Raw genomic sequence first — 23,697 nt, forward strand, 5'->3', positions numbered from 1 at the left:
AAAAATGTTTTTTAAAGCGTTTAGAAAAATTTTGTCAAAACACAATCTTCTTGAGTCGTTTAGAGTTGTTTGTTTATCGCCTTAGCGATTTTCTTTTTATCCGTTGCTAACCGCATTAGAAGACGTGTATTACATCCAAAATATTATTATATAATTATTGTTGTTATTTTTTTAGTCAGTACATATAATTGGTTTTGTTGACGGAACGTGATAATAAACGGCGGTTGTCAATGAAAATTTTAAGCGACATAAGTATATTTCTCGCCATATTATAATATTCATGGATAGCTAGACTGAATTTATTAAAAACATTTTATTCATATTTTGTATCTTCTTGACAAGTTTTTTTCAAATGAGCTTCTAAATCAACTTTCAAAATATTTTTATTTAAGAGAAAATTAAAAATTATTAAGTCGTTACATGATGATTAGCCTGTGTATTAACACAGGCTTTTATCAAATTCAAATCATTATACCGCATGGGTATAAAATCCGATCTACCTGTAAATTATCTTATATTAAATCTAAGACAAATATCTGTGCTATCATCATTTTTTTCCTATTAGCAACAATATCTTAAAGCTATCAATGTCAATTTTCGTTTCAATAACCGTACTTAATTCATTTTTCTTAAATTCAAAAAAGTCATATTGTAATAAAATAAATTTAAAAGAAGTTTAAACAGGTTAAATTTGCCTTTTATCATTAGCTTAAGCAAGGACATTATCGAGGAGTACGGTAAAATTACCCAAAAGAAAAAAAAAATAAAGTAGATTTATTATGTCATTTACTTAATATGTTATGTTTGTACAGCTATTCAGTGCACGGTACGGTAATAATTGTATTATGGTACTGTACTCGGGGGGAGGGTGAATATTATTTTTATTTTTCTGTTGTTATACAAAACAAAATAATCTAATGTTTGCCCCGGAGACACGTTGCGTTCAGATGCCGCTTGTATTTCTTACAACCATATCATATGCGTACGGTTATGGAGAATTATACACGCGTTATGAACGGCTGAAAACTTGTGCACCGACAGAATAACAAAATCAGAAGGAAAAAAAATGTAATCACAATAATATAGTCATAGTTACACTCAATGACGGCCACGTTGGATCGTATTTAATGATGTTGCGATGCGGTTCATATCCCCAATTATGGAGACAATATTACATTATTGTAAAATAATACAAATTTATCACAATCCGATAAATGATCAATATAATATGTATATAATATATAAGCGTGTTCGTACTTGACTCAATTATCGTACAATACAATATAATGTATTGTCTTCCAGAAAATATGAGTATGGCTTTCTCGATCGAAAAGTCTCGGAAATAAAAAAATGCACACCAAAAACAACGAACAATAATTTGTATTCCTTTTTTTTTATTAAGAAAGTCTTCAATTACAAACATTACTAGCCAGAACAATAATTATCCCGTAACTTTTACTACGTTAGTTCATCATCATTAAGTTTACACGTGTGATTCGAATCGATAGATCCGTGTTGATTAATTTTTGAAGCAAAACAACACATGTGAATGGTTCTTCGTACCGAGGGAGGAAGAAAGTAACACATTGGTCGCCGAGTTGAGGAGGTCTTCTCTATCGGCTCGTAGGCGATTCCAGAGGGCCAGGAGAAGATCCAACGCCGATGCTTGCCTTCAACTCGAGCCCGATATGAAGTCAGCTCACCGTAGCAGGAACGAGGCTGCCTTCCGGTAAAGTCCTTGGCCCTGATTTCATTATGAATGAAGTGCTCAAGGTGGTAGTAAAAAACCTGAGAAATTAAAAAAAACTAATTACGGTGGTCCGGAAGAAGCCTGTGGTCCTTCTGCTGTTTAGGAAGTGGGGTCTTCCCGAGGCCGTGGAAACAAACAACCGGTGGGATTTCTTGACATCGACGACGTGACAGTTCTTGGACTTGGAGAGACCACTGAAACCTTGGGGACCATCTCTCAAACCAGCCCTTGAGAAGATCGCCACAAGGATGGAGTAGATCCGCCTGAAGCTGTCGGTCGCCAAGTGGTACCGCTGAGCAAAGAAGTGAGCTACAACAAATGTAATCAAAGCGTATTATATTACCGATTCTTCGATAGGGTTTCAAGCTAATTTAATTACCATATGCGATAACGAACGTGTCCGGCTATTAACAGTAATACCTAATAATCTTCTACGTCGAGTGTTACTAAGAAAAACCTGAGAAAAACTGAAAATCTTTCAAAATCGATTAAACATAACTATTAATGTCATATTTCATGGTATTTCATAAAAGCATTTCAGAGACTCATAAGTGCCTGGATTGTCTTCTGTAACGGACCTATTGAACGGTGAAGAGCTAGCCACGGATAGAGACAGATGGAAGGAAGTGGTGGTCGCGGCGAAGGACCTGAATGGTCTATATTAAGCGCAACAAAAAAAAAAAAACCCGCCGCATCTAAAACTAAATACGAATATTTTTATAAGGAATATTTTGCATAATATATACAGAGTGAGTGTATGAGACATTCAGGATGTTTTAAGAGTACAAAAAAAAATGTTATTCAATTTTTTTTTAATTTAGAACTTTTTAAAATTGAACTCGTATCTCATTAAAAAATTGTTTATTTAACGAAAAAAATAATTTCAAATTTGTAATCAGCAGAAAATGTTTGTTGAATTGATATGTTACATTTAACCTTCGAAAAGGTATCGAAATTTAAATACCTATGAGTAGATAGGTGTAACAGTAGATGTTGGTTGTTAACCAACAAGTCTGAGGAATATTCCTACCGCAGGAAACGGGCTGAAAACCAGCCAAACCGAAGCCGCCGTGACATTTTACTGAGTCTCGACACGGTATAGCAAGATCGATGGTACGCCGGCCAGGAGGGCCGCGTTACCTACACGTACATGCCGGAGGTCGGTCGCACTCTGTGTCCAGAGTGGAAGCCCCCGCGACACTTTGCTACCCAGTTTCTGACTGAACACGGGCGCCTTTCAAGCGCACTTGAATCGGTTTGGCATTTTGAATGACGATTTTGTTGACGCTCACGCCCCACAAGCGTACAGGACTATAGGTCTAATAAGCACTTTATAAAGTCTTAGTTTCGTGTTTTTGGACAGTAATCTTGACTTAAATAATGGTACAAGCGCAGAACAGCACTTATTTCCTGCCGTTATTATCCTGTTAATTTCTTCGTGGATATTTGCTTGTTGGTTAATATCTACTCCTAGATATTTAAAGTTTGATACCCTTTCGAAGGTAAGTCTCCAACTACTAGCGAATCTTGTATGTGTTCTCTTCGAGATATTATTAAGTATTTCGTTTTTTGATCATTTACTTGTAGTCCAATTTCTTTCCCCTTACATATTAGCTTTTCGGCCGTCCGTATTACACCTTCTTCAGTTTCTCCTATAATTATTATGTCATCTGCGTATGCTGCTCATGTTATTTGATGAACTTCTCCTATGGTTAGACAGTTGATCAAATACATACTATTTGATCAACTGTCGATTTCCCTGGCATGAATCCTGACTGATATTTTCCTACTTTTTCCTTTGAGTATGGTTTGATTCGGTTCAACATTATGTTTGATACTATTTTGTAAGATGTGTTTAGTAGGGATATAGGGTCTTCTTTTTTGTGAGTCGGGCATAACACTGACACGTGCAATTTGGTTGGTATTTCTTCTTATCTTCATATAATATCTACTAGCCGTTTTAGCTGTCATGATGGTGATGTTAAAATTAACTAATCTTGTACCATTATCGTTTGAGACTTTATGTAGACTCTCTTTCCCAATTGTTGGTCTGTATATTAATTCTTGTCCTATTTTCGCATAAAAATCCCCCAGTAGGGTTTTCACTTAAGAACCTAAGAAAAAATCATGTAACATAAGAATACAGTACAAATTTTCTCCTGATTTCAAATCTGAAATATTTTTTCGTTAAATAAACAATTAATTAATTTGATAAGAGTTCTATTTTGAAAAAATGTCAATTTAATGTACTTTAATTTTTTGTAAAATTTTAATGTACTGTAATTTGTATTAAATTGTAAATTTTAATGTACTGTAATTTTTTGTACTCTTAAAGTATCCTGAATGTCTTAAACACATAGTGTAATGTAAAGTAGAACTTTACATTTAGTACGTTACTACCTAAGCTTCGAGTATAGCGTAAAGGTCTTTATGATCCTTCATAAGCTTTATTCTTTTGTTGTTCACTATACCTTCGAAGACTTTCATGGTGTCTGCGTGCTCCTTCAGTATAGGCCCAAATATTTTTAGGGCCTCATCTTGTATCTCATTATTAGGGTACGCAAATATCGTGGACAGAGCGTCCGTGAATTTAATATTTACCGCAATGTCTTTTGTATGAAGTCGTGGGGCTAGTAAACAAGCCGTATCCAACAATTGTCTTTGCTCAGCTAAAAAGCTCGTCCGGATCGATTGTTTCTTTGCCTCTCGACGTTTTTCTCTTAGGTGCTTTTTGAAATCTGGGTGATTTCTTCTAGTATGGTCGAAGTATATACAATACCCCACCGCGCACAGCACGGGTACCGCTACCAACAGGCATGAACTTAGAACTTTGTTGAACATTGTGCGTGTAAAATAAAGTTTTTACTAAAGAAAACAAAAAAAGATTTCCACTTTTTATAAGAAATACTGAAAGTGCTATGAAGTGTTAGTTGTATAGCGTTGACTAGCGACCGTCCCGGTTTGTGAAATATTATAGAGCCAGTGATTTTATCGTTTTAAATTACTTATAATTATTCCTATAGAGTTTACCCCGGAACAATTTATGGACATGTCCTTATAATATGACACTGTATCAAACCCCAAAATGTTATATCCCCCTCCGTCTACCCGGTAAAGTTAAAAGTTAAAAGTTTTAATTTTATTTTTTGTTTGTACATACAATCCAAAAATCCTACCTAACCAATCGATAACGACATTGTAAAAGCCAAAAAGGAACTAAAATTTAATTGTTTGCATTAGTGTGGATACGGTTAGGGTTGATCGTCCGTCTATATCATTATTTATTGGCGTTTTTACCCAAATTTCTCAAATAAAACTATTTTCAAATACCTATTGACTGTTGATTGGCACTTACGTGGATCAAGCTAGACATTTACAAGGGTAATTTCCCCCTTGTTTTGTGGGGGTTTTCTAAATAAAAACAAACACATGTGTTCGAATTTTACCAATTGGTTTGTGTAAAATAAAAAAAAAATATATATAATATATACTGTAACAAAAAAAATATACATAAAATTAATTAGGTAGGGTAATCCTGTTACCAACAGGTCCCTATAAAAATTTGAAAAATGTATTGCTCCGTTAAAATTGAATCCAATCCAAATGGAAAATCATAATTATAATTAGCAAAATGTCAATGAACATAATATAAAATGGTCGTTCTTGTAGAAACACTTCAAGTAAATCATCTGTTCGATGAGAGGGAGGGGCTGAAATGGTGGGAAAGAGTGCAGAGAGGGAGGTGGCGACAGATACAGAAGGGAAAAGTAGGTGGGTTTTGTATGCTTAGCTAAGGGTGAACACGATAGGTAATATTTAGTGTGGATTCAAGCGGCATTTTCCCTAATTTTTAAACCCAGTTTTAATTTTTAACATTTTTTTATTTTTGCTTGGATATTATTTTAGTCACGTTTGCTAAATAATACGGCCGCCATTTACATTTCTATCACGAAAAGGCTCAATTACACAGCTTAAGCCAAACCTAAACACACACGATTTTATTAGTACATCACGCTGTACGTCCATCCTAGTCAAAAATCTTGTACACACGGGTCTTTAACATAAGATGTATGTACAATGTACATCTTTGTATCTGGTGCTCGTCGACAGGCAAGCAACAAAGAAATAATACAAGCGTTAAATATTATCCACCGATTGCCAAAAATATAATAATTTATGCGCGTTGGCCTGTCGAGTGAGGTTTTTCTAACTCTCATATCTCTGCTTTCTCTTATGATAAGCGTTTGAAATTTGAAATATAGATTAAGCTTAGGGGACTTAGAACGCTGTACAAAATTAACCCCTTAATATTATGCCATTTCAAAAAGGGAGAACTTTAATGTTTGCATTTTTGTTACTGGCTCACTGATCATTAAAATTATAAGGCACTTTTCTATAGATAAAAGTGTGATATTTGGGAAAAAGGTAGTTCTTATAGTGTAAGTAAAGGAAAAAATCTTAAAATTGCAATGTTATCAAAATTAGTGCCGTTTGAGAGATGGTATTTGTAATACATCATATTTTATCGATCGTCGAATACAGAATAATTTAATAATCCTAATAATATTATTTAACTCAGTCTATACTCTATACTAGTGTTAATTTTCGTCAGTAAAATATAAATAATCTACCACCACTGTTGTGGCACGACCTGAGTATAAAAAAAAAATAGCAAGTGCCCAACAAAAAGCTAACCGTGAAAAAAAGGCCAAGTTCAATGCCTAAAAGTCAGCCTATCAAAGTAGTAATATCTACATTGTGGCAAATTCTGTCGTATGCCTCATTCAAAAACCTGTTCAGTCAGACCATCGAGCAGTCACTGGCCGTGGAATGGTCCTACTCCTTATCACTTGCTTAATACAAAAGGAACATAAATAAAATCTAACAACCACGGGTTTCAGCCTGAACCAAATTCCAAAAATAGTGTCCTATTTGCCCAATTGTCTCTTCCACGGCTCTCGCACCAGAGCAGTAGACAATGAGCAACTAGCAATCGGCAATAAGTGATGATATTGCCAGTTAATTACTTACTATTACTTACCGATTGCTAGTTGCTCATTGCCTATACTGCTCTTTTGTGATAGCCGCCTTATTGTAGAGACACAGCATATACCCCATGTATGGTCATTTATTTTAAATTCATCATGGGACAATAACTATGTAAATAGTATAACTAAGATATTATTTAAAATTTAACAAATAAAAATAAAGACAAACATTTTTGTTTTTGTTTAGAAAACTTCAAAGGAACATATTTATCTACCAAAAATTTGGTATTAACTAATACCAATATAATAATTAAAAAAATAATGAATACATATTCAAAATAAAAAAAATATGTTTCCCATCGTTCATTTTAAAATAAGTTTAGATTTTAAAACAAAATATGTTGTTAATTTAAAAGTAATTTAAAAATTGTTTAAATGTAATGAATACCTACCGAATATACAATATAGAATGAAACATTAATGAAATATATTATATTTAATATGTTTTTATTTTTTATTTTAGGGCCATAAGTTCGCCAAGGTAAAATAATCAAAACATTTTAATCGAAATATATTTTAAGTGATGAGAGCCAAATGGATATTATAAGTCACCTTTTTAAACATGTTATAAAAATTAAATTGTTTAACCTTACCTTTACAATAAGGTTTTGCTACAACATAATTTATTTGACCAAAAGTACCACTGAGATAAACAATTTGTATTATCTGTTGATGCTTATTTGTAAATACAGAACCTCAATTTAAAACTTTCTAACTTTGCTGGTTTATACTGTGCTTGGTTTGGACTGTACTGGCTTGAAAATACTAACTACCGATTTGCATCGAAGCGTTTTTTCGAAAGTGATTTTATAACTTTCAGATTTAAAAATTCCTGTAAACCTGTGACCTCCCCGTCACCACTATGCCCTGACCTTACTGTACTGGTTTTTTTAGTATTAAAATTGTTTGTGTTAGATATAATCATCCAAAATTTTAAATTGCTTACAACTGACAATTGGCGATATTTTTCTAAAGAATTGTTCATAAAACAATAGATATGACTGTGTGTTTAAAGAATAATATGTATAGATACTTGTTATTCTACCACGGCCGCACCAGTAATAACAAAATGAAAAATATATTATAAAGGATTAGGTTACTTTTTATATACTTAATGATGATACATTTTCTAAGGAGTTATAATATTAACCGACTTTTTGAAGTATGTCATCCTCGCACCCGCAAATCGTAAATTCGATTGGAAAACTATCTCATTAATTGTTATTTGAATTATACAAATCAGTAATCACATTTTAACTGCTAAACATAGTGCAGCAAGACCCAAGACAAATTATTAAAATGGAGAATTAAGTTTATTGGACCCATTATGCGGCACACACAATGTATTATAAACATAATGGAAGGGAAAATAAATGGTAAAAGATATATAACGATATAATATAGGCAACTGTGGTATTAAATTAGTATACACAGACGATCAACCCAAAGAAGAACAATTGATCCAAGAAATGCAAGAAAAGAAAGAATACTACTTGGACGACTCAGACAGATATAGATGTAAAACTTACTAGGAATAAATAATGAAGAAGAAATTACTATAGATGGGGATAGATGTAAAGGAGAAGTACATTTTTATTTTTAAAAACGTTTCGAATTATGTTCTGTATAATATGGTGAAAAGGATTATGGATCTGTTTAAATCTACACAAAAGGAACAAATGTGTTTTTAATCGTAAATAAAACTGTTTATTATGACATATATTAAATTAGTTGAGCTATTAATGCAATACGAGAATATTGTTACAATAGAATAACTATTAAATAACTATAATATTAAATTATGTAGAAGACTTATACCATTGACTCCGGGTCTAAATTATAATAAATGCTCCTCGACTAGTTGTACTCTACTGTTATCTATTTTATGTGCGTCCAAACGCCATTAATTTTTCGGTATATTTTTTGTTTTCTTCCATCCCATAGAATACATTCATCATTGTTGTTCGAAGCGTTAATCCGAAGCTTTCTTATGTATGAATTTGGAAGTTGTGTACTTATGTATAATGCTATCATACGACACATCCGTAATACAGGTATTTGATCATTAGAACAAGTATAAGTTTCATCTAAAAAATAATAAAACATTTTTGTTTTTTAACTTGCCAAAATTTGATTACTAGTGAATACTTTGTAACATTGTAGTAAAAATAAAATAAAGCAAATTTCAACTCTAAAACAAGCTTTAAATGCTATTTACGACTATAAAAAATGTCCTAATTACTTAGGTCTTCAACATCTTCAGGAGTAACCCTTCCTGTAACATATTATACATAAATTAATTATGCAGTTTATATAATATGGTATATATTATATGTTATGTAAAATAGCATGCACTATAAAACCTAAGCAAGTCCATATAAATATTTACCTAATACACGTGTGATTGTATTTTCTACAGATGTTCCAGAAACTCTGCTTTCTTCTGCAAGGGTTGTCAAATTTAAGCGGCCTAAATCTACGAAAATAATTATTAAACGACTTTGTATCTATACTTGAAATCCCAAAGATCTCATTACACATTATTATAAGTATAATTTGTTTTTCTTTTGCAAAGTGAAAAAAAATAATTTACAAACACAACGTTCAAGAACGTTCAAAATACATAAATGGTTACTGGTTTCTCAACAAAACGTTTATTTTACTAGAATTATTATTGTTTAAAATAAAACATTAAACAAATAAAATCAATTAAATTTCAACTCTACAACAAGGCAATTTTTGATAAACGAAAAATTCATAATTACCTTGGACTTCATCAGATTCAGGAATAGCAATTCATGTAACAAATGCATCAAACACCAAATAAATTTGCAGTTAATAAACCCCGGTATATACATTTTATAATTTATTTACAACAGTCACTTTAAAGCTAATAGCAAAAATTAAATGAACGATTTTTTTTATTATATTTCGAATGATCATCAAAAAATTAAGCATTATACATATATGAGGCGAATAGGGAAAAGGAACCTTTTGTAGCAGAAGTCAAATTTGAGTTTTTGGTTGTTCTAAATTCTGCACTTTTCTATCATCAGGAAGAGCTGCTGGGGGACCAGGGTGGGACACCCACATATATAGGTGTATAAATATAAAATTTAATTCATTCGATTTTTTTTATAGTTTTTCATCAAAACTACATTTATGTATAGTTATCAATTATTACAATTTTATATTTACTTATTGAATCTCTTATTTTTAGTTCTAGCTCCGACATAAAGTTGTCATACATGGGTCCTTAAATTAAAAACAAAATATATTTTTATTTTCCTAGATATTTGTTATGATTGAAAACAATAAACTATAGTGGTATTTGTAAATAGTAACTTACCAGTTACTACTTTTCTTTATGGTACAGAACACAAATATTTTATTTGTTTTAAATAAAGTCATATGAAAACTAATAAAATATGCTTGGTGTCTGTATTGTACACAGCTATCCTCTTTGTATTACAAGAAAGTATGTGTTAGTAATCATCACTTATTTGGATAGTTGTTAAAAATTAAAAATAGTATTATCCTTTTTATACTGTAGTGAATTATTCCTATTTAAAAAATTTTCTTCTAAAAAAATTTTATATAAAATTTTAGTCCAAAACCCTAACCACTTCATATTAATATTTATTTACCTAATTCGCGTTTTAACATATTTCTTAAAGCTTGAACAACATATTCCCTTCTCTCGTTTGCGAGGGTTTCCAAAGTTGATCCTCCAAAATCTGCGAAAATCATTTAATGGCGAAGAAATAATCAAGATATAAAAATATTTTAGTTGCTTGTGTATAACTTATTTTTTGTAAAACCAGTCATTAGTATTAAAACTTAACGAATGTATTCTTTCTACACTTGAAATCCCAAGGAGCTTATTAAAGGCTATTTATGGCTAACGAATAATTCTTAATTACCTTGGCCTTCATCTTGAGGCATAACAATATCTGTAAAAAAAAATCAAACATTAAATCGTAATTATGCATATAAAAAATCCGGTGTGTATATTTTATATCTTATATTTAACAGTCACTCTGAAACTGAGATAAATTAGACCAATTCAATATGTATGATTATTAATATTTTTAATTTGATATTTACTTAATATATTTATTATTGCTCGTTGTATATTATACTGGTAGTGAATGCATTCTAAAATTTAAAAATATATATATTTTAATCTACATAGTTTTTTTTATGATTGAAACTTATATATCCCATTGGTATTTTTGAATAGGTACACATGGTTATTCTCGAAGTAATTATAAATAATGAATATGCGTTTAATATATTAAATATTATGAAATATACAAATGCGGTTACTTTTCATTGGGGAAAGGGTTTCGTATTCTGAAATTAAAACAAAAATCTTAAAGAACATCAAACAACTGTGTGAAAACATTCCATAATGCGTCATATTGAAATTTATTACCTGGTATGTCTTTGAATATTTCCGTTTTGTCTGAAATTAAAATTAGATAAATTAATGATATTGCATTTAATTTTCTAATATATAGTCTATTTTGAATATTTCAGTAAGATGCTTTTGACTCAATTAATTTGAACAAATTTATTTTGGCATTACGGTGCGGCGATGAACACTGGAATAAATAATTGGAAATATTCTCATAAAATTCAATAAAAACTATTACCTGGCATAGCAATCATATAACTGATTTTGGCTGAAATTGTTATTATATAAAATAAAGATATTAGATTTGATTTGCTATTAATAATTATTACATTATATAATTATATAAATTGAAAGTAGAAAAAACTATATTAAGCAGACTAGGAAATCTTTATGAAAATACAATGGCTGAATTAAAGCAAATGTGATCATGCGAATAAAATATAATACCCAACAAGAAGAGGTTGACTGAGCTAACATCAGTATTTTTTCATAAAGATTCCATTTAGATTTCGGTGAAAAATGTAATATTTATATCACTTATCGATTTCATATAGTTAAATTTGAGTTGCAATTGTTATATAATTAAAAAATATTTTTTTCTACTTTTTTTTTTTTTAATTTTAACTATGACTACCGAAAGACCTCCGCAAATGTGCAGTGAAATTAACCAGTTTTTCAATTACACGCTCCAATCCATCTAGAATAAACAAAAATGCATTTGGACTATACTAGAAGATTGAAATAAAATAAAATTAGGTACCATATAAATCCTTAGAATAATATTAAACCATACTTTAATCAGTAGTCATTTGATTTAAAGCTACCCTCTCGGTTAGGTTTTTAGAAATCGCTATTAATAACTTGACTATTAGGTGAGTAAGTACACATAACTATACATTTATATATTAGAATATCAATTTTAAATATATCTTACTTTCTCTAGGATTACCATCTACAGTTAAATTATAAGCATTCTTAATGGCTGTATCTGTAATAAATAATTTAATAAAATATCTATGATATCAGTGAATTTTAAAAAATTTAAAAAAATTATTTTTATTAAACAAAAATATTACTGACTTGCAAGAAAAACTTGCTTTAGACAATCCGCTGTAAAAAAAAAAGGTGAAATATTGGTTTATTTCAAATTTTGGACTACACTAAGTTTGTAATTGTGAAAACAAATAAATTACCTTCTTCGTCTGCCGAAGCACTCACAAGGACAAATGTTAATAAAAAACAGAAAAGTTTCATTTTTATCTGCAAATAATAACCAAAACATGACTACGCATAATGTTTCTTAGTCAACTCATGAAAAACTTTATAATTTACTTTAACTATAAAGTCAGAGTAAAACATTTGTTTTTGCATGTTTTTAATTTTTTAACATTAGTTTTGGCTATTATAAAAATGTAAAATATGCAGAATTTAGTTCCTTAAAAAATAAAATTGTTTTAATTTTTGTAGTTTTAAAATCAATTATAAAATTCTCTCTAAAATGTCGGTTGTGTAAAAGGCAATGTTTGTATCTATGTTTTGGTAAACATAATATAAGAAAACAGTTCACTCAAAAACGCTATTAATAGACGCTGTTAAGACCCATTAAAAAAATAAACAGTAAAAAAATATCCTTGTTACTGCTTTTTAAACTATAAAATTTGGCCGATTAAGCACATGCCATTTTAGTTTTAGTGTAGGTAAATACAATCTTTAGAATTTTATAGAAATATTTACTAAAATTGTCGCGCTAGCAGAATTTCTTTGACGATTATCAGCTTTTGAAACTAAATTTTCTTTTTGCGACTTATGGACAGGCTTGTGTTTTAAATGAAAAATCAGAATCTAATTAGTTTTAGCAGATTAACTATATTTACTTATATACACAGCTAGTTATTTTTTTTGTATACTATTTATATTGTACACACATTACTTTGGCGCAGAATTTAGACTATGTTCTTCTTAGTGTTAGGTTTTATAAAAGAACATAAAAAAACAAAATACGTTTTTATTATTCATGTCTAGAATATAACATAGGTATAAAAAAAAAATACCACTGAAAAATATTTTAAATTTTGAATTAAATATGTTTTTTTTTCATATTAGATTATTACTTAGTTAATATGGTATACACTATAGATATTTTAAAGTAAAATATTCAGTTGGTTTTTTTTGTTATTGTTTTTTTTTTTTTGATAACAAACCGGCTATAGCTGTTCAAAAAATTGTTTTCAAAAGAACTTGTTATTGTAATAGAACCACAGCAGATGTTCTTTTAAAGTTGTATTTCAGACTTTAGTTCTGTACTGTTTTTTTTTTGTATACAGACCATAGTTGTGCATATAGTATATCTAACAGTAATTATTTTCAGCATCGATATTAAATGATAAAGTGTTTTTCTATAAAAAGCCAGTACAGTAGGGTCGAGCCATAGTAGAGACGAAGCATGTACATATATTATACAAGTATATATAATTTATTACAACTGAATGTGATAAAAACACTTTCAAATAAACGCCCCGGTGCGAATCTGTAATATGTTTGCATGTTTTTAGTTTTACATTTTTTTTCTTAGCAAATATAAAAAAAATGACAAAAAAAAATTGTACACGCATATTAATCAAAATTTAGTTCCCTATAAAATAATGTTTTTGTAGTTTATTTGAGTTATTTTGGAAAACCTAAATCATTTTGCTGAATATTACTTGTTTGGCAAATTATTTTTTTTTTAATTTAGGTTTGTGTAAAATGTATAAGAAAATCATTCTGTTAGGATCCTATACAAAAATCACTAGCACTAAAAAATACTGTTTTTTATACACTATAACTGCTGGCTAATTAAGATAATACCATTTTGGTTTTAGCGTAATTACAATTTTTAGAGTTTCATATGAATACTTACTAAAATTGTTGAGCTGATTTTCTTAGACAATTATCGACTTGAACAACTTTTGAAACTATATGGGCTTCTTGCGACTTATATTTCTACCGTAAAACCAATATGTAATACGATTTTGCAGTGTAACTATGTTCGTTTAATTACACAGCTGGTTATTATTTTTTTTTTTTTGTGGGGTACACATACATTACTTCAACGCAGAGAATAGTATTTTTCTTTTGTCACCTATGTGTATATAGATATAATATATATAATATAATAATATATTATAGATACACTGACGTGTGATGGTCGTTTAACCGCCGCACAGTGGGCTGAAATAAAAATTACCTCACATAAACTAATACATTTTAACCAATTTTTTTAAATATTTTACATCAATTTATAAGTTCTGAAGGCCGCTGAACTCAAACTGAAATTCTGTTAAAAATGATTACTGTACTTAGGGGCAAAAGAAGGCAAACCAAAATGTCATGAAATAAATAAATAATACTATGTCTACGCTTAATATGTAATTGAATGAGTAAAAATTAGTGAATTTTTAAATACACTCTTATATTTGTATAAATTTAAAAAAAAATAGTGTGTTACAGCCCACTGTTCTTTTCCCTACAGTGTTCTTTTTATAACTGAACGCAGTGGATTTTAGTTTTTTTTTTTTTTTGGGGCGGATAACTTTTATTATTTTTTTCAGTTAAAATAGTACCAATGTATTTCAACTGTTTAAATAAAAAAATTGACAATTGGAACATTAGCTGGACAGAAATATGGTGCAAGAGCCAAGACAAATTATTACAAATGATAGAAAAAAGAAGAGTTTATTTATGTGAAAGTCTTTATATATTATTTTACTGGTTGCTTATACTCCGTCGTTCGATTTTAACTAAACAGAGAAAGTAAAAAAGTAAGCTAAGCACAATTCTATTTAGAGGATAAGTACAATTTTATTTATAAAAATGTTTCGCATTAAATTATGTACTATATGGTAAAAAGGATTAAGAATCGGTTTAAATTTACAAATATTCAACATATGTGATTTTAATCCCGAAAAGTGTTTATTGTGAAATATATTAAATTAATTGAGCTATTATTGCAATACGAAAAATATTATTACAATCTAATAACTATGATATTAAATTATGTAGAAGTCTTATCCCATTGATTGCTTCTCTACTTGCTCCTCGAGTAGTTGTACTGTATTATCTATGCCATGTGCTCCCATATGCCATTAATTTTTCTAAATATTTTCTCTTTTCTTCCATCCCATAAGGTACAAGAGTTATTCTTAGAGTTAGTCTGAAGCTTTCTTATGTATGATGTTGGATATTGTGTACTTATGTATAACGCCATCAATCGACACATCCGAAATAAAGGTACACAGTCTTTGGAAAAGTTATAAGATTCATCTAAAAAATTAAAATTTACTAAAATTAGCTTACTAGTTACTAGTAATATGTAACATTAAATATAGATAAAATAAAGCAAATTTCAATTCTAAAACAAGATTTAAAGGCTATTGACGACTAACAAAACATTGGTATTTACATTGGACTTCAGCAACATCAGGAATAACCTTTCCTGTAACAAATACATCAGATAATTATGCATTTAGTTAAACATGCTTTATATTATAGATTTTGTATAATGTAACAGTTACTTTAAAACTCATACAACTCTATATAAATATTTACCTAATACACGTGTGATTGTATTTTCTAAAGAAGTTCCAGTAACTCTTCTTTTTTCTGCGAGGGATGTCAAATTTAATCCTCCCAAATCTACGGAAATAATTATTAAATAACTGTGTTAAAAAGAAATAATAAAACACTAATTATATTTTAGTTGCTCGTGGTACATAAATATTGCATTACATTATAAAGAATTGTGATATAACTATTTTTTTGTACAACCAGTCATTAGTGTTAAAACTCAACATATGTTTTTTTTTCTATACTTAAAATCTCACAGATGTTATAACACAAAATTACAATTATAATTTGTTTGCGAAATTGATTTACAAACAACGTTTAAAATACATAAATTGTTACTAAGTCTCACAGTCTCTCTCTACTCATTTTAATAAAATGAAGTAAATTTCAACTCTTTGAAGAGCATGCCTTAAAGACTATTTAAGACTATTGAAAAATTCGTAATTACCTTGAACTTCGTCAGCTTTAGAATTAGCAAATTATGAAACAAATACATCAAAAATCAAATCATTATGCAATTATTAAGTTGGGTATATATATATTATATTCTATAAATAACAGTCACGTTAAAATTGAAATAAATTAGACCAAATTATTAATGCAAAATATTATTGAATAATTGTTAAATTTCCTATTTCACTTCACATATAAGAAGTGGGTGGGCCCCCTGGCTCCTCAGCTGAGCCTTTTGGTGGTAGAAAAGTGAATTAATTTTGCCTGCAATTAATAACCGTGTTAACTCAACCTAACCGCATTTAATCTAACTGAGAAGAGTTAAGACGTAACATTGTTCCCAAGACACACTAAATAAATGTATATATACAAATGATGACTGATATGAGGAAAGATATTTGAAGTGTACAACTATAATAGATAAAATCCTTATTCTTCTTTGACAATATTAGCACTCGTCTCATTATATTCTTGTTGTTATCTCTTAACTCTTCTCAGATGGATTAAGTTAGGTTAGGTTTAGTGATGACGCTTATTATTTGAAGCCTTAAAACGTTCACTTTTCTATCGCTAAGAGGTGCTGCACTGGGCCAGAGTATTCCACCTACTACTCATGTTTAGCCTTATGACTTTAAACTTTATATCTGTTTTTTATAGTTTTTTAAATTTTATATTTACTTAATGTATCTCTTATTTTTAGTTCTAGCTCCGACATAAAGCTGTCATACATGGGTCCTAAAATTAAAAACAAAATACATTTTTATTTTCCTACATATTTGTTATGATTGAAAACAATAAACTATAGTGGTATTTGTTAATGGGATCTTGCTAGTTACTACTATTTTACATGGTATAGATCACACATATTTTATTTGTTAAAATAAAGTCATAAAAAATAAATAGAATATGTATAGTGTCCGTAATGTACAGCTATACTAATTGTATACATACAAGAAAGTATGTGTAAAAATTCCTATTTAAAAATTTAATTCCTTAAAAAAAATTTTATTTAAATTTAGTTCAAAGTCCGTACAATTCCATGATAATATTTACCTAATTCACGCCTAAACATACTTCTTAAAGCTTGAGCAACATATTCTCTTCTCTCGTTTCCAAGAGTTTCCAAATTTAGTTCTCCAAAATCTGCGAAGATAATTAAATGGCAGTGTTACGAACAATAAAAAATAATATTTAATTACTTGTGATACATTGTTATAGGAAATAGGATTATATTTCAAAGAACTGTTACATAACTAATTTTTTGTAAAACCTGTCATTATAGTTGAAAATCAACGAATGTATACTTTCTACACTTGAAATCCCAAAGATCTTATTACACATTAACTTTGGTGTCACGCTTTAAAGGCTAGTTATGACTATGGGAAAATTCGTAATTACCTTGGCCTTCATCAGCTTCAGGATAAGCAATGACTGTAACAATCACAACATACATCAAATCATTTTGGAGTTAAAAAACCTGGTTTATACATTTTATATTTTACATGACAGAAAAAAATTCGTGTTATTTAGTTGTATAGGTTTAGTTAACTATTAATATACATTTTTTGACATTTTCATGTCTTAGCTCTGGCACATAACCCTGGCAAATATCCGAAAAAAGCGTTACCAAAAGAGCGTAACGAAAAAAAAGTTTTTCAGCCGAGTGTGCAACCACGAAAGAGCATTTTCATGTCTCGTTGAAGTACCGAATACATTTAGATTAGTTGTGGAATTATAATTTAAAAAAAAAAATTACATAGTGCTTCCAGTTACAGCATAAGGCCAAGGAGTTTAAAAAATTATGTACAATCAAGTTTCTGGCTAAAATTGTAGTGTTTATTATCTGGCCAAAAGTAACTTAACATAGAGAATTAAACTATTTTGAATTTATTATTTAGTTCTATTTTGAACGTTGAACGTACAACATATCTCTTATCTTATATCAGATAACAGCGTAACAGATTAACATTCGAAATGGATCCGAAATGGTCTTTCCGATAATTGTCTTTCGTCGTCGCTTCGTAGTGTCACAGCGTAACGCTTTTTTTGGTAACATTTTTTTTCGGTTATGCACCGGCTAATTCTCACCCCCAACCCCATTCCCATTCCCACCCCCAACCTCATCTTCATCCCCATTTATTTTTTTGGTAACGCTCTTTTCGTTACAATATTTTCGTTATAATATTTTCGTTACAATATTTTCGTTACGCTCTTTTGGTAACGCTTTTTTCGGTTATTTGCCAGGGTTATGTGCCAGAGCTAAGACATGAAAGTGTCAAAAAGGCGTAACGAAAAAGGCGTAACAAAAAAGGCGTAACGAAAAAGGCGTAACGAAAAAAGAAATGGGGTTGATGATGAGGTTGGGGGTGGGAATAGGAATGGGGTTGGGGGTGATAATTAGCCGGTGCATAACCGAAAAAAAGTGTTACCAAAAAAGCGTAACGAAAAAAGTGTTACGCTGTTATCTGATATGAGATAGGGGTGAGTGATAGGGGTGGGAGATAGGGGTGAGAATTAGCCGGTACATAACCGAAAAAAAGTGTTACCAAAAAAAGCGTTACGCTGTTATCTGATATGAGATAAGAGATATGTTGTACGTTCAACGTTCAAATTAGAACTAAATAATAAATTCAAAATAGTTTAATTCTCTATATATTAAACTATGTTAAGTTACTTTTGGCCAGATAATAAACACTACAATTTTAGCCAGAAACATGATTGTGCACAATTTTTTAATCTCCTTGGCTTATGCTGTAACTGGAAGCTCCATGTAATTTTTTTTTTTTAATTATAATTTCACAACTAATCTATATTTATTCGGTACTTCAACGGGACATGAAAATGCTCTTTCGTGGTTGCAGACTCGGCTGAAAAACTTTTTTATAAGGATTTTAATGTTATAATATAAATAATTCACTGCAATACTAAATGGATACAACTAATTTTAAAGTTCAACACTTATCCAAATAAATGACGGTTACTAACACATACTTTCATGTAATACAAATGGCTGTTCAATACGGAAACCATGCATATTCTATTACTTTTGTATGACTTTATTTTAACAAACTAGATAGTTGTGTTCTGTTATTACCTTGGACATCATCAGATCCAGTAATAACAACGTCTGTAACAAATACATTTAACATCAAATTATGAACGATTAATTATCAAATCATACGTAGCACTTTGCTTTTAATCGAATCTTTGATATTTGTTTTTTTTAACTACAAATATGTATAAATAACAATTTTGTAAATTTTATATTTACTTAGTGTATCTATTATGCCTCGCTGTATATTATACTGGTAGTAACTGCATTCTAAAATTTAATACAACATAATATATTTTAATCTACCTACATATTTGTATATGATTGAAACTAATATGTCCTTTTGGTATTTGTTAATGGGTACATATGATTATTCAAATGTGGTTACTTTTCATTGGAGAAAGGTCTTCATCGCCTAAAAAGAAAACAAAGTTCATGCTTGCATAAAGAATATCAGACAACTGCGTGGAAACATTTCCATTATTACCTGGTATATCATTAATAATTTCCAGTTTGTCTAAATGTAACAATTACATAAATTAATGATATTGTATTTATATATTATAAACAGGAAGACTAAGCTCTAAGTAGAAAATAACATATGTAATATTATTAATTTGGAAGAAATATGCTCCACTGTAAATTCAATACGATAGTAATCTCTTTGGAAAATTCTAAAGGAATGAAATATTAGAAATATTTTCATTAAATTTAACAAAAAATTATTACCCGGTACAGCGATCTTAAAATTCATTTTGGCTGAAATTGGTATTACATAAATTCTGTTTAATATGATGTTATAAATTATTACATTATATAATTACATAAATTGAAAAGTCAAAGTAGAAAAAAACTATATTAGGTAGACTTGGAAATCTTAATGAAAAAACAATGGCTAAATTGAAGCAAATGTAATGATACGAATAAAATATAATACTTAACAAGAAGAGGTTATTTTTTCATCAAGATTCCATTTAGATTTCGGCGAAAAATCTAATATTTATATCACTTATCAATTTTATAGTGTTAAATTTGAGTTGCAATTGTTGTATAATGATAAAATATTTTTTTCTACTTGGATTTATTTATTTTAATTATCTTTATGACTACCGAAAGAATTCCGTATATGTAAAGTGAAATTGACCATTGATTCAATTACACGTTCCAATACATCTAGAATAAACAAAAATATATTTGCGCTATACTCTAAACGATTGAAATAAAATCAAATGAGGTACCATATATATAAATCTTTAAAATAATATTTAACCATGCTTTAATCAGTAGCCAATTAACTTTAAGCAATTCGCTAGATCAGGTTTTTAAAAATCGATGTTAATAACTTGACAATTAGGTACACATAACGAAACAATTATATATTAGCATAATTATTTTAAATATATCTTCTTCCTACAGAATTACCTCCTCTAGATAAATGATAAGCACGCTTAAAGGCTGCATCTGTAACAAATAATTTAATAAAATATCTCTAAAATCAGTGAATTTTAAAAACTTGAAAAATATTTTTTTTATTAAACAAAAATATTACTGACTTGCAAGTAAAATTTGCTTCTTACATTCCGCTGTAAAAACATGAAATAATAGCCAGATTAATTTATATATAAATTACTAATTTGATTACTAAATTTGGTACACCCCCCCCTCAATAAATACACAAATCAAATTTATACTTAACCTAACCTGGGCTTACCTGCTACAACAGTTAAAATATTTTCTAAATTTATTAAAAAAAGGTATTATATAGCTTGCGTACGAGTCCGCAACACCACGGGATACGTTTTTATGTATCTAAGGTGGTTAGTAAACATCAAGTTTCTGGCTAATATTTTAGTGTTTTCATAATATCTGGCCCCTTATATTCACCCCCTATCTATTACCCCCCAACTTTAACACCCTTCCCTTATCTCTTATCTCTCTTATCAGATAAATCAGCTGTTATTTTTCGTTATTATAACCGGTGTCGGTGTCGATTTTTCCTGTTGTGTTCTAAAGTAATAACCATATCTGTTATCTGTTATCTGTTATCTCTCATATCTAAACAGATAAATCAGCTGTTATTTTTCGTTATGATAACCGGTGTCGTTATGATAAGTGGTGTCGGTGTCGATTTTCCGTGTGTGTGCCATAGCAAAGGCATAAAAATGTCAAAAGTGAAATATGGGTTTTTTTCGAATTTTCAAATTTTGAACTACTTTAAGTTTTTAATATTGTGAAACCAGAATAATTACCTTCTTCATCTGCCAAAGCACTTACAAGTACAAATGTTAGTAAAAAACACAAAAGTTTCATTTTTATCTGGAAATAATAACCAAAACATGACTAAGCATTATGCTTTTTACTCAACCCATGATGGATTTAAAACAAAACTATTCATAGTTGTATTGTGGAAAGAGGATAGAATTTTAAATGGAATTTTTTCATGGAATACATTTTTCAATGCATATCGGTTAAAAAAAAAGTTCTTAGAAAATAAATCAAAACAAAATGTATAAAAAACAAATAAATAAATCACAAAAATAAAGTTTCAAAATTAAAATCATTTAAAAACAAGTTTTTTTTTAGCTTCAAACTTAATTTTTAAAGTGAACAATAAAATTGTTTGAAAAAATTATATTTGCCTCATTATAGACTAGTTTATTTTACAACTAAATCAAACTCTAGTAAAAACATATTATAACATTTGTATTTATTTTTAAATTTAATTTTAAGTAAATATAAAAAAAATTTACAAATAAAATATTTGTATACGTATATTATGCAGACTTTAGTTTGCTACAAAAGTTTAGTTTTGTAGTTCATACATTATTTGAATTATTTTAAAAAACTTAAATCATTTTGCTGAATATTACTTGTTTGACGAAATATATATATATATTTTTCTTTTTTACTTTAGGTTTGTAACCGCCAAGACTCTACTTTTGTAAGGTATTTCGAGTACTATATCAAAGATTGCCCTCTTCCACTACACTCTACAGTATACATCAAGCCAAATAATGAATACATTTTAAATCTTTTATAGAATTCTCTACAAAATGTGGATTGTGTAAAACGCAATATATGTAATGAGGTTTTATTAAACAAATTTATAAGAAAATCCTTCGCTCAAAAACGTTGTTAATGGACGCTGTTAAGACCCTATAAAAAAATCACTAGCAATAAAAAATACCTATTACTGTTTTCTTATAACTTTTGGCTTATTTTATTTAACGCCAATTTAGATATATCGTAATTACAATTTTTAGAGTTTGATAGGAATACTTACTAAAACTGATTTTCTTAGACAATGATCGACTTAATCAGCTTGTACAACTTAATGTGCTTCTTGCGACTTATAATTCGATCGAAAAATCAAAATCTAATAAGTTATTGCAGTGTTACTATGTTCATTTGTTTACACAACTGGCTCATTCTTTATTTTCTGTAATATGATTTGTGGTGCACATACATTACTTCAACGCAAAGTTAAAATTATTTTCTTCTTATTAACAGGTTTTGCAATCGCCCATGCATCTAAGAAAATAACCAAATTGGTATTTTATTGAAAATTCAAGGTATTGTCACTTGTTCGTATGTACTTACCGCGTTTGTTGTTGGTATTTTATATATATTTGTGTACACACGAAAAGCGTCGCACAATCTGTTAAGTTTTGTATTTTTTATATAACAACTTAAATAAAAATTATTTAAGGAAAAGACGGTCGTACCTAGTACTTACGAATAAAAAACGAACATGTATCAACTATACAATTATAATAAAACTTACAAATTAGCAACGAGGCGTTTATTTTTTTTAGCAGAGAGCTATCTCTAGTATATCTATAACCAGTGACATTACTCTGCAATACAACCAGAATAAAATCAAGCGCTTTTGCAGGTGTGATTTATAGATAATATGTAATAAACTATTGTGTCAAATGATTATATTTCACATGGCGTTCGGGTAGACATTGGTGGCTACGGAAAATAATAATCATTCCTCACATCATCTGGTACACCGTAAATGAAGTTAAAAAAAATATATGAATTAAATTTAAACCTAAAACTGGTACATCTTGATATATTAATGTGGACTATTCAGGATGGTCTGCTTTCAATTCTGTATTGATATGTGAGTTCTTTGGCAACGGTTCTATGATTCAATAACTCCAAGATAAGAAAGAAGACCACATTGACGTCTTAGACAGATATAGATGGATGGGGTGCGGAATGACCTGATAAATGAAGAGGATAAGTGCATTTTTATTTTTAAAAATGTTTCGAATTAAATTATGTATAATATGGTAAAAAGGATTGAGTGTCTGTTTAAATCTACACAAAAGGAACAAATGTGATTTTAATCGTGAGTAAA

The 23,697-nt window shown here is 29.3% G+C and overlaps 2 protein-coding genes across 2 annotated transcripts in view; both read right to left on the reverse strand.

Moving 5' to 3' along the window:
- The window catches only part of LOC126837905 (uncharacterized), a 79,247-nt gene extending 65,021 nt beyond the window's left edge, over positions 1–14,226 (reverse strand). The window contains exons 1-12 of the mRNA XM_050571884.1: positions 14,118–14,226; positions 12,412–12,478; positions 12,299–12,328; positions 12,153–12,206; positions 11,853–11,915; positions 11,457–11,486; positions 11,237–11,266; positions 11,128–11,154; positions 10,906–10,956; positions 10,722–10,751; positions 10,446–10,535; positions 9,997–10,053 (exon numbers count right to left, since the gene is read on the reverse strand). Coding sequence (XP_050427841.1) covers positions 9,997–10,053; positions 10,446–10,535; positions 10,722–10,751; positions 10,906–10,956; positions 11,128–11,154; positions 11,237–11,266; positions 11,457–11,486; positions 11,853–11,915; positions 12,153–12,206; positions 12,299–12,328; positions 12,412–12,472 — 523 coding nt within the window. The 5' untranslated portion in view covers positions 12,473–12,478; positions 14,118–14,226. The remainder of the gene's footprint in view (positions 1–9,996; positions 10,054–10,445; positions 10,536–10,721; positions 10,752–10,905; positions 10,957–11,127; positions 11,155–11,236; positions 11,267–11,456; positions 11,487–11,852; positions 11,916–12,152; positions 12,207–12,298; positions 12,329–12,411; positions 12,479–14,117) is intronic.
- Positions 14,227–15,147: 921 nt separating this feature from the next.
- Positions 15,148–22,690, reverse strand: LOC126838760 (uncharacterized). The gene is made up of 17 exons (XM_050573439.1): positions 22,612–22,690; positions 21,578–21,644; positions 20,882–20,911; positions 20,751–20,789; positions 20,439–20,501; positions 20,058–20,087; positions 19,816–19,845; positions 19,717–19,743; positions 19,548–19,598; positions 19,371–19,403; positions 17,675–17,707; positions 17,330–17,419; positions 16,955–17,011; positions 16,272–16,286; positions 15,806–15,892; positions 15,660–15,692; positions 15,148–15,520 (listed from the first exon to the last, which is right to left on the reverse strand). The coding sequence occupies exons 2-17, from the start codon at positions 21,636–21,638 to the stop codon at positions 15,318–15,320; spliced, it is 882 nt and encodes a 293-aa protein (XP_050429396.1). The 5' UTR covers positions 21,639–21,644; positions 22,612–22,690; the 3' UTR covers positions 15,148–15,317.
- Between the last annotated feature and the right edge of the window lie 1,007 nt (positions 22,691–23,697).

The sequence above is a fragment of the Adelges cooleyi genome, unplaced genomic scaffold (assembly GCF_023614345.1).
Source record: "Adelges cooleyi isolate 19-005CV unplaced genomic scaffold, UGA_ACOO_1.1 ACOO_flye_CR_arks_rails_tigmint_CR_PRNA_30, whole genome shotgun sequence".
In the NCBI taxonomy this organism is placed as follows: domain Eukaryota; kingdom Metazoa; phylum Arthropoda; class Insecta; order Hemiptera; family Adelgidae; genus Adelges; species Adelges cooleyi.